The sequence below is a fragment of the Nothobranchius furzeri genome, chromosome 6 (assembly GCF_043380555.1).
Source record: "Nothobranchius furzeri strain GRZ-AD chromosome 6, NfurGRZ-RIMD1, whole genome shotgun sequence".
Taxonomy (NCBI): domain Eukaryota; kingdom Metazoa; phylum Chordata; class Actinopteri; order Cyprinodontiformes; family Nothobranchiidae; genus Nothobranchius; species Nothobranchius furzeri.
The window spans coordinates 69808689-69820695 of record NC_091746.1 but is presented as its reverse complement, the minus strand read 5'-3'; the positions used below and the strand labels follow the sequence as shown (position 1 = coordinate 69820695).

General features: G+C 42.3%; 1 protein-coding gene across 2 annotated transcripts in view; it reads left to right on the top strand.

Moving 5' to 3' along the window:
* Positions 1-5642: 5642 nt before the first annotated feature.
* Positions 5643-12007, top strand: part of slc31a1 (solute carrier family 31 member 1) — an 11996-nt gene continuing 5631 nt past the window's right edge. The window contains exons 1-4 of one of the 2 annotated variants that reach the window (XM_054744624.2): positions 5643-5797; positions 8319-8434; positions 9359-9431; positions 9723-9891. In XM_054744624.2, the coding sequence (XP_054600599.2) occupies positions 8324-8434; positions 9359-9431; positions 9723-9891 (353 nt within the window). In that variant the 5' untranslated portion in view covers positions 5643-5797; positions 8319-8323. The remainder of the gene's footprint in view (positions 5798-8318; positions 8435-9358; positions 9432-9722; positions 9892-12007) is intronic. The other variant, XM_015943289.3, reaches the window with a different exon arrangement.

Here is a 12007-nt window from a genome sequence, read left to right as displayed (position 1 = left end):
CCAGTAAAGTAAGAGCTGTTTGTGGAAATCAGAAAGTTGGATGGTTCATTTAAGTGGATCAAAATCACATGTCAAAAGAAAGTCGATACCTCCAACATTCTAAAAAAAGACACGAGGGAATAGTAAACCAAACGGTATGTTTATCATCAATTAAATGTTTAGCCACTGTAGTTTAATATTACCATTCATTACCTTAAAGGCAAAGTCATTCATCCCACCGTCCTCAACTGGCTTCACTACATCATGTTTATGTCACGATGTGAGCCAGGAGGAGGTTTGGACCCAAACTGCAGAAACACCAGACGACACAAGGCAGGAGTTGTAGAAAAAAAGTAAAGTCCTTTATTGGGGATAATTGTCCAAAGTAAAAACTCCAAAGAGGGCAGGAAGCCAAAAACATAAATCCAAAATCCTAATACGTAAAATCCTAGAGACCAAGTGCTCCTTTAAAGAGCTAACCTGGAGATATCCAAAACCAAGAGAGGGAACGGGACAACGCTGACAACAAACAATGGACCGACAAAACAATGAGACACAGACAGGATTTTATACACTGGGGAGGATGAGAGGGAGATGAGCTGCAGGTGTGTGGGGAGAGAAACCAAATGAAAGCAATTAACTAATCAGGGAGGAAACTAAGATGACCAAAGAGTAAAACCTAAAGACAAGAAGAGCAGCAAACATAACTAATATTCTAAGGGGGAGGAAAACCATAAACACCGGTGGGAAAAACACACTAAAGAAACTAATAAAATGAACCGCTGAAACTAAAGGAAAACACTACAGAAAGAAAAACTACAGGGGCGTGACTAAGGGGGACCACGGGAGCACTGGACCTGGGAGGGGGATACCTGGGGAGGGAAACCTAGAGGGCTGAAGATCTGGGGACAAATGAGGAACACAAGGAGACACATGAGGGAAACGCAGACAAGGACACATGAGGGCGCTAGGAGACACAAAAGGAGAACCTAGAGAGGGATGGAGAACACAAGGAGACACATGAGGGGAGACGCAGACCATGACAGTTTAAGAATTAAGTGTTTGTTATTCCAGATGAAGTCATCTTGTATTTTATGTATTTTATTTATATATGTGTCAGAGATAGCCACAACACACGTTGGAGGAATTAATCTTGAAATACTCTCCATTCTTGTTAATAGAATTCTTCCAAATATTGAAATATTTCTTTGCAGCCAACTACTTTTCACTTTTATCAGTGTCATCTGCCTATTTAATTATTTGAAGTGAGTTTCCTGCCACAGATAAATGTTTGATAGTCTGATCCTTTTGAATCAATACTGTCAGCATTTCGGTTGCCATAATGAAGAGAAGTGGACTAACTGGATCTCCGTGTCTGATTCCTCTTTAGGAAACCTGGTTGTGGTTCCTGTGGGAAGTAAAACACAACTCCACATATCATTATTTAACATTGAAATTATATCAATACATTTATTTCCAAAACCAAAATATTTAAGTCTCTAATATAAACTGATGTTCCAGATTATCAACTATGCTTTGAAAAAAACTAAAATGGCTCCACTGTCTCCCATTACATTTTCATAATCTAACAAGTCTAAGACCAGACTGTCATGACTCCCAATCCTTCACCCTCCTCTGCCTCCTCATTTAGCCTTCAACCTTCATTCAGCTCACCTAGTCCCTTCACCAAGCTCCTGACAAGCCCTGTTTCCCCTGGCAACCATAATCAACTCCATTCATCTCACCTGTTCCTGTCATCAGCTTCATCCACTTCACCTGCTCCTGACTCCTCAGCTCATCACTCACACCTGCTTCCCCTGCTACAAAAGAACCAGCCATCCAGTAATTCAGTGCCAGATTAATGAAAGCCTTTGCAAGTAAATCTTCCAGCCATCCACCCTGCCTGATCGCAGCCTCCGGACCTCGGTTTTTTCTCCTGACCCCTGCCTTGTACGCTGCCTGCCAGTACGACCTCCGCCTGTCTCTGACTCTGTCTCCAGCCTCTTGTAACTCTGCATCAAATAAAGACGTTTTTTAAATCTACTTTTAGGGTTAGGGCTTGAGCACCTGCCCCTTTTGTCCAAAGTGCCCTTTTTCCGGTCGTTCATCAGATGTTACCGTATAAAACTGTTATAGTGTGAAACCTATCGGGCACTAGGACCATGCAGAGGCAGCCGCCTCAAGCTGAAGCCTATTTTCCCTTAGATCCGCCTACCAGCTCACTGATTGGCTCTGCTGCATCATACTAACGTGTGATTGGTTGTCTCTGCTGTCGCTCTTCCTTGTAGCCATGGAGACGACAGACCGGTGTTTTGCCTGCGGGCAGGAGTCTGCGTTCATCTAACTGTAAGTTTTTTTTTCTGCCTGCTTCACGTCAGCTGGATGGATTTTATTATCAGAGCTTTTGTTTATGTGCGTTTGAGTCCGTGGTTGGTGTGTGTGGAGCAGTCAGGTAGCTGCATGTCTGGGACAGAAAATGAGACATGAGAGAGACTTCTCCTGAAGCGTTGAAGAAACTCACAACAAAGAATCACAGATGTTGATATTTCTCACTCTAGATTCTCCGGGTCATAACTTCTGAATTACTAATCGAATAAAAATAATTCTAACAGTTTCTAAAAGTACATAAAGCGAGCTTTCCAACGCGGTATTACACAATGTAATTCATGTTACTCCAAAAATTGCTATCAGAGGTAAAGAAACGGAGCGAACCGCGACGGGAGAGCAGAGAACCAAAGGGAGAAGATAGTCTGATCATCTTCATCAGCAGCTTTTATAAAGTTACGGAAACGTCACAAATAAAATGCATCTGGTGGTCAGGTGTCCTAGAAGGCTGTTTCTGTAGATGGTGACATGAGGAGGGACAGATTACAGTCACACTGGTTTATATTTGAACACTCAACTGTTAACTAAATGATTCAGCTTCATTCCAGCATTATTTATACTTACAATAAATATTTATTTAGATGAAAATGTAATTATCAGTGCAGAATTTTATATTTGACTTTTTGTAATGAAACGTTTACATTTAACCTTTTATCTGGCATATTGATCTTCATGATGCTGGTAGAAATGTAGCTACAGTTGTGAAGTAGCCCATGAGTGTTATTTTATGATTCCTAGTATTTATTTTACTGTATCCCGTTCTCTGGACCAGAGCGTAGACCTGTGGTCACAGACAGGCTGCAGTCATTAAACTGGTAATCGTGAGGCCAGGGGTCACACTGTTTTCCGAGTGTTTGCAATACAGTTCTGAGTTTAAATTGTTCTTTTGACATAGTTTGCTCAAGTCATTTTGAAGTTCCTGTTTAGTAATAAATGTAAAGAAAATTCAAATCCATTTTTTCATTTAAGCTGCAGAATAAACATTAAATACAAACCAGAAAGCTGAGGTTGTTCTGAAAAAAGGAGCAGAGTTACAAACATTTTGCACTTTTATTACAATTTTAAAGCCGTGAAACAAAAAAAAATACCAGTTATATTTATGGTCATAAGAGGGTTAAACGTGATAAATTTTCCGCCTCCCACAAAGATGGTAAAAGTGAATGTGAGCATAATTATATACATTTAATTACTTATGTATTTTTTTTATTATTGACTATTACTCCAAAGGGTTCAGATGAAGGCAACTGGACTTCTTTGGTTTCTTTAAAACATTTCACTTCTCCTCTGAGGAGCTTTGTCAGTTCTAACTGGAATATGGGAGAGTCAAGTTTATAAGCTGTAGCTGTCTGTTGTTGTTTAACGAGCAGAAACTACTCTGAGTACCCCGCCTCTCCATCTCCTGATGAGTCGTTAGCCTCTATTGGTGGTAAGTCATCATGTTGATTAGATGCAGGAAGGTGTGACCTAGACTGAAACTGAATGAGATTCAAAGCTACATTATCGGTACTGAAAGGTGAAATCTAAGCCCCGCCACTATTTAAAGTGGGTTTTCCACGTTTGACATAGATAGCTTCTTTTACTCCTCTCTCAAATCATCTATCTTCTCTGTCCAGAATGTGGACTTTGTCATCTTCAAAGGTGTGTCCCTTGTCCTTCAGGTGGAGGTGGACTGCAGAGTTTTGACCTGAAGAGGTGGCTCTCCTGTGTTGTGTTATGTTCTTGTGTAATTGTTGTTTAGTTTCTCTAATGTAAACATCTGGACAGTGCTCCTACACTGGACTGCATAAACGACCCCACTGAGCTTCTGTTTGGGTGTTTTGTCTTCTGGATGGACCAGGTTCTGTCTGAGGGTGTTGTTAGGTTTAAAGTTTACCGGGATGTTGTGTTTGGAGAAGATTCTTCTAAGTTTCTCTGAGACTCCTGCCACGTGTAGGATGGCGGTGCCTTTGTGTAAATGATGTTGTTAGGTTGGTAGCAGAACTCTCATGTTTAGTGTTAAGTTCAGTGAGATCATGGAATGGGATCAAGAATTTTCTACTGACAGGAAAAAGATCTCAGCTAACATAGCTGTAGATCACACTGGATAGCTTTCTGTGGTTGCATTTAACAATTATTTTACTACCTCTTACTAGAGCTGTCCTTAGTAGGTGCAAAATATCTTTGGTTGTACACCTGTGCAATAGCAATAAATTATCTTGATTCCTGTTAAATGTACTTCCTGAATGAGTGACCTTTTCAGGCTAAAATAACAAAATGACAAATACAGACAGAAGGACGACTTCTTTCTTCTTTTATAATGCATTGCATCACCACCTGGTATCAGAACAGGACTCAGTATTGGAAGATAATCAAAAATCAAACAACTTGGACTCGGATCAGGGGCAAAAATGTGGATGTAACATCTCTAGGTATAAGTCAGCTTTAAAAACTATAACTATTATTTATGAATTAACATTAACACTAATGACTCTAATTGATAAATTTTTATTATGTTGTTTGAGCCCAAGGGTCTCATTATCTGAATATTCTAACTTGTTGGATTGCTCTTTAAGTGCCCCCCTTTTTTTTTTTTTTTTACTTTGAGCCCCCGTGCCGTCAAAGGTCTTTGCACGGCCCTGCTTGCACACATTATCTACCTCACAAAATATAAAAGCTGTAAAGACACTGAAAATATGTTCTGATTATAATATCATAATGACTTTGCTCTGACCTGGACGACTTTAAACATGTATCGTTATTCTATTCTCTTTCTTCTTTTATTTATTTCAACCAAAATTGGCAAATATCAGGTTTTGTATGTCAACAAACCCCTGGCACCTCCTGTTGATTCATGTTATATTTTTGTCACTAATTTGTTTTCGCTTGTTTATCCTCTTTGTAATTCTGCTACAAGTTGGAAATAATGTTTGAGGGGAAAAAACTACAAGCGCTGCCTCCATTTGACCCAGAAACCTGATTGAAGGCTGGATTCAAAGGAAGCAGCAGCTAGCTGCTAAACAACTAGGTAATTTATCTCGGTGAAACAGGTGATTTAGAGATTTGTCTACAACTGCCATGAAGACACGTCTGGTTCAGTCTGAAGGTGGGAGCAGCAGGAGGGGACTGCTTAGTTCACACAGCGAAACGGGAAGAACAGAGCAACTGTTCTTCTTCACCGACCTTCGTTCTCTCTTTTTTTTCTTCAAAACTTTATCCATCGTTATCTTAATGATTTTTTCTGTCCTGTTTTAGACCACTCCCCAGGCTCCTCCCCCTGTGCTCGCCGAAAGCCGTCCGGTGAGCTCGGACGGAAGCCGCGGAGGACCAGTGAACGGAGCAGGAAAGTGGGACAAGAACGGCGAATACCGTCTTTTAACAAAGTATTTTTTGGCTCGGTGTTTCCGGGTCAGAACCGGGCTTTAGACGCAGCAGAAAACCGGAGTGGGATTTCCAGGTGAGGTCCTAGCGTAAGTCACGGTGTTTGGGCTCCTTGTACCGTACAGCCCAATTGGCGAGCTGACCTGCTGTGTTTTTAAACTATTGCTACAGTATGCGTGCTTCATGCTAGCGTGTCAGTGACCTCTACCTCCTCCCGGTTCTGTGCCGGGGGGGGGGGCTCTGCGAGAAACAGAAAGCCTTGTTAGAACCGGACCGGTGTGGCTACTCAAATCGCTCTTGTTCTTCAAGGCCACCGTGTCAAGTGCTACGTCACGCGGCGCGTGCGAGGCCTTAACTGACCTCAGATCAGAATGCAAAGGCCCAATCCCAATTGTCCACCCCTGCGTTGTTCTGACCGGCAAGTAACGGTCATCTACTTCCGGGTCATAGGTCTCAGAAGAATGAAAAAAGCGATGCAATCATATCCCCTTCCCCCTTTGTGACGGGGCGTTGCAGTGTCAGCGTGTTAAATCAACTATAACTCCTTGAATTCTGTTGATTCCCCTGCAGACTTCACACGTGTAGCTCTGGTACAGGACACATGTTTTAGCGTTTGTAATAACAGTGGGTTTGCTGTGGGTACAAATGTGACTCCGGTCCAGAGCTTAGTGTCAAAAAAGGATCAAACACTAAAAATCTGTCAAACAACGATAATCAAAATTATTTTAAAAAGTTCATACAACAGGTGTGTGAGATCTGTGGCAGGCAGTATGTTTAAAAAACACACAATATATGACAAAGCAGAAAATACTACTCAGCCAATTTAATAAACGATATATACAATATAATTCTTATAGATAACAATAGAAGTGTTTGAGTAATTCATAAACATATAGTGTCAGTATAATTCAGAGAGGGTGAGAGAGAACAACTAGAACAAAGTCTGGATGACAAGAACATGACAAACCATCCTCCAGAACTGGTAGTGATGTTCTGGTTCGGTCGGATTTTTGTGCGTCTCTCCCTTTCTGCAGATCTAGAAGCTGCTTCTTGTTCATCCTTTGTTTATATTTGTGAACTCTCCCCATCTCTTCCTCTCCTCCACTCTCTTTAATTTCTGTCTCCGTCTCCGTTGGGTTTACAAACAACCAAAAGCATCTCTAATAAAGTTTAGATATCTAGTGGAGGATTACAGCGATAACGCTTTTGGTACTCAGACATCAGTTCTGGTTGCTTTACAGCCTGACAGGACACAGGAAGAGAGGGGAAAGGACCGACTGCTTAAAGGAGTTAATTTAATTAGTTTAGTCTTCATTTATCTGTTACTTGTGTTGAGAATTTTTTTAAATACTTACTGAAGCTTTCCATGAGCTAAAACCCCTGAGAGAGGACTGCATGTAGAACTTTTATCCGGAGCTCCTCTTCTGCAGTTAGAGAGGCGAGATCGGCCATGTTGGGCTGCCTTCTTTTCAGAACCACCGACTTAACCAATGACATCACTTCTGACGGCCGCAGCGTTCAGCTGGATTATCATATCCAGCTGGTAATTACAACATCTTACTCTCTTTGACACTGAATGTGCTACTACTAGTTTACCCGTTTAATTATAGATCCACTAGAATAAATACAATAAAGTTTATCTCTCACCAAATAGAATATTTGCTAAGAAATCACAATGTAACCATAGAAACATTACTTGGTGTGTGTGTGTGTGTGTGTGTGTGTGTGTGTGTGTGTGTGTATCAGAGTGCGTGTGCATGTGTGCGTATCAGAGTATCTGTGTGTGTGTGTATATATATCTGTGAGTGTGTGTGTGTATCAAGAGTGCATGTGTGAGTGTGTGTGTGTGTGTGTATATCAGAGTGTGTATCTGTGTATATCTGTGTGTGTGTGTGTGTGTATCAGAGTGCGTGTGTGTGTGTATATCAGAGTGTGTATCTGTGTATATCTGTGTGTGTGTGTGCATGTTAGAGGTGGATCTATAAGGATATCAAGAGTTTTCCTCCATATCTGGTGTTTCTGCGGCTGCTGGAGGTTCTGAGCGAAGTAACGAGTCGGGTCAACATGTCCCTACGGCGATCCCCGACCTTAAAGTTAAAGCTAATCATGTTGTGATTTAATTGAAGTGCTCTGATAGGTCATTTTTAGAAGTCCTAGCCTTGAGGCCCCATGGCCAATCAGATTACAGTAGAGAATCTGCTCTGTGATGTCAGAGAGTTACCATGGATACAACTATCAGGGAGGTTTACTGTTGGCTACACTGTCTGCAGCGCTTAGTGCGTTTGACTCTGAAGATCAGAGAGGGCAGCAGGTAGGAGATCAGCTGTGTGTTCACTTTTCTGTTTCTGTTTACATGTGGGTGATGAACCTGGTTTGTCTTCTAACCCTAACCCTGACCAGGGTCATTACTCATTAAGGGTTAACCCTGACCAGGGTCACTACTCATTAAGGGTTAACCCTGACTAGGGTCATTACTCATTAAGGGTTAACCCTGACTAGGGTCATTACTTACCCAGGTGAGGGGTTAACCCTGACTAGGGTCACACCCCATAATTTGTAGCTGTCCTCAGCTGATCCTGATGGAATTTCTTTTGCAGCAGTCATGGATCACATGAATCACAGCATGCATCATTCTATGGCTCCGCCCACCAGCACTGACCACAACCATGGAGGAGGAGGAGGAGGAGGAGGCCATGAAGGTCACGGAGGGATGGTGAGTAAAATGTCATCAGGGCTTCAGGTTCCCTTTTACTGAGTACTAGCTACACGTATGAAAGTGCAAACAAGCTAGCTTTGGGGCTGGGCGATGGAACCATGGAGACTTTTCCTCGATCGACAGATAAGAGCGCTTCGATAGAAGCTTTGATCGAAGGACCGATGAACAGCCAATCAGATTAAGTGTTGTTCCATGCTGGACTACCCATTGGCTGGAATGGAGCTGTGCAGCATTCAAATGCGCTAACAGCTAATGCTTGTGTAGTTTTAGCCTCCTGCTGCAGGTAACAGGTAGGACATGGCTGCAACAAAGTGAGCGTCCTGAGTAGGGATGCACCGATACCGATACTGGTATTGGCATCGTATCGGTGCAGATACCGATACCAGTGTCAGTATCGATGAAAGTTAACCGATACCAGTTGCTTGAAAATGGCTTCACTGTAACTTGTCATTTCTGTTCACCTAATATTTTAGTTTTGTGATGATTTCCATTCATATATTTTACTTTTTATCTACTTCACAGTCTTTTCCTGTGCAGAGAAGAAAATAAAATCTGTATTCCAAATCATTGCCTTTTTTAGTATGGTAGAGTATCGGTATTGGTAATCGGTATCGACGAGTACTCAGATCCAAGTATCGGTATCGTATCGGTTTGGAAAAAAGTGGTATCGTTGCATCCCTAGTCCTGAGAAGGAAAGAAAAGGAGGACACAACCAGTCATTCATCCGTTCACTCACTGGTGGTGGTGAGCTACATCGTAGCTACAGCTGACCTGAGACACAGAAATGTGATTGGACTCTTTGCTTCTAACATGTGTCTTGTTTAATTTTCTATGTTGTTTTATTTTGTGTCACAACAAGAACAAACACTTCTGCATGTTCACATCGAATCTGTTACTGCAACTGTTCATGTGGTTGCCTAGGTGATGACCTTCTACTTTGGCTACAAGAATGTAGAGGTGCTGTTTGCTGGGCTGCTCATCAACTCACCTGGAGGTGTGTGTCACCAGTACCCCCCCCCCCCACACACACACACACACACACGTGTATTAGGCATAATCCCTGAACATAAAGCTGAGTAGCGTAGCTAGTGTTTGTTTATATTTTCACTATAATTGACTAAATAAACAAGCGCTCTTTAGACCTCTTCATTGTTTCCTAATGTTTAAAACTTAGAAAACAGAGTTGAATCTTTTCCGTTTTTCTACTTTTTACTTTTGAATTGTGTTTAAATTTTATTCTGTGTTCCAATGCAAACTCCTCCCCCTGCTGCTGTTGACCAATTAGAGATGGTTGGGGCTTGCATTGGTGTCTTCCTGTTGGCTGTTCTCTACGAAGGCCTGAAGATCGGCCGTGAGGCGCTGCTGCGTCGCAACCAGGTCAACGTGCGCTACAACTCCATGCCACTGCCAGGAAGCGATGGAACGGTGCTTATGGAGACGCACAAGACTGTTGGGTGTGTTATGTCACACACACACGCACACACACATGTATGCACAAACGCATGCACACACGCATACACACACAAATACACATGCACAAACACATGCACGCACACACACGCATACACACACACACACACGCATGACATCCTTCAGCTGAGGGACTTCCGCCCAGGGCGGGTGGTGAGGTAACGTTTTCGTATGGTGGCGTTTTAATCCAACACCAGTTTTACACGACGGCGTCAGCAGTATAGGAAAAGTAGGGTTGCATGGAGGGGAGGGGCAGGGGCGCGTCCTCCCCAGAAAAGAAGTTTAATGAGGTAGATGACGTCATTTCCTGCATTCTAGTGTATTTGAACAGGTTATGGAGTTATAATTAGGCCTAAATGATTGTTTTTAAGCAACCAGAATTGAGATTTCAGAACTAAAACAATTATCAATAAATAACATGAAATGAAATGTTTGGCTTAGTTTATTTAGTTTGAACCCAATCTTCTGCTTAATGCAGAAAATAATAAAGCATAAAAAAACATAAACTTCTAATAATATTTGAGATGTTTGTTTTGTTCTAGCTGATAAAAATGACACCAGCAGGAGGCTGTGGGCTGAATAAGGGTTCAGATATATGACAACCAAAAATAATTTTGTTACCTGGATGGGATGGTATTCAAAGGAGTTGTATTTAGTGATGGGTAGCAGCTGACTGTATATCCATTTGTGGTAAATTAGCATGCCCGTTCCACCACCTCGGCCAGATGCACGAGAAGTGTGGGAGAAAGTGTGGTTAACTGAGAGAGCAGATGGGGTAGCATTGTCACATGGTTTGATCCAGGTCTCAGTGAGAGCCAGTGCATCGAGTAACAGGTGGTTTGCATATGCAGTAATGAAGTCAGCTTTGTTTACAGCCGATTGGCAGTTCCAAAGTCCATAGACAGGTGGGTGTCTTGGGGGGGGGGGGGGGTTGGTTTTAACGAGCGGAGGTTTTGAAGGTTGCGAAAGCGGTTTGCTGTGTGTGACCTTCCTCTGAAGCCAGTGATCACAGGTACAGGAAAATGGCACGTTTTGCAAGGTGTCAATGGAGCAGCGTCTGGGTCGAGTTTGTTTGCTCTGTGGACACGCGCAGGTAGACACGTATGTCTTTACCCCGGAGTGTCTTCACACCGGAGGGGCTGAAACACAAGGGCTGACGCTTCAGTTGTGCAATCAAACTTGTGCTGTGCTACTAGTTGGAAACAGGTGTTCATGCAGCAGCTGATTGCAATGGTTGAGACCTAGATCACCTGATCAGTGTTTTCAGGGAGGGGAGAAACGGCTCGTTCACAGCCGCTGATGGCACTTAATGTTTTCAGTTGGCCCAAACCGGAGCTACTAGACAGCAGGATTACTCACAGATGAGTTTCCTTCTCTTTCCCAATGGAAGATAGTGCAAAGCAAAAGTTTAAGAAGACAAAAACAAGCACTAACCGACACTCAAGGCCCTTCGGTGCAGATTTAAGTCTGTTTGAAAGTGCTTGCAGTTGCTTTTTAAGCTTTGCTTCAGGTGAGAGGACAGCCCACCTAGATCACCTGATGAGTGGTGAATAATAGTCCTTCCCCTACAACTAGCAACTGCTACCGCACCGAGGAGTTGCAGAAATGAAGCTCACACGTTTTAAATGTTTTCCTTGTTTTGTTACTGTTTGATGAGCTACAGCAGCTGTAGCGCCGACATATTTTGTGTCAGGCTGAGACGCGATGATACGCTGGTATAGTATTATACAGGTGATCCCTCGTTTATCGCGGTAGATGCGTTCCAGACCTGGCCGCGATAGGTGAAAATCTGTGAAGTAGGGACACCATATTTACAGTACAGTACTATATTGAATTATCGTATGATCACATTCTCTTTTTGTGGATAAAACTCAAGAAAAAAAATTTTTACTTGGTTTTTTTATACTTTTAATACAAAAAGTGCATTTTATGATGAAATTGATGAAAAAAACTGGAATTTCTTGATATTTCGCGTAGAAAAATGCCGCGAATCGGCAAATTTCCCTTGAATAAGGCTCCAAAGAAAAAATCTGCGAAGTCGTGAATCCGCGATAAACGAACCGCGAAGTAGCGAGGGATCACTGTAAATGTAAAAGCTCT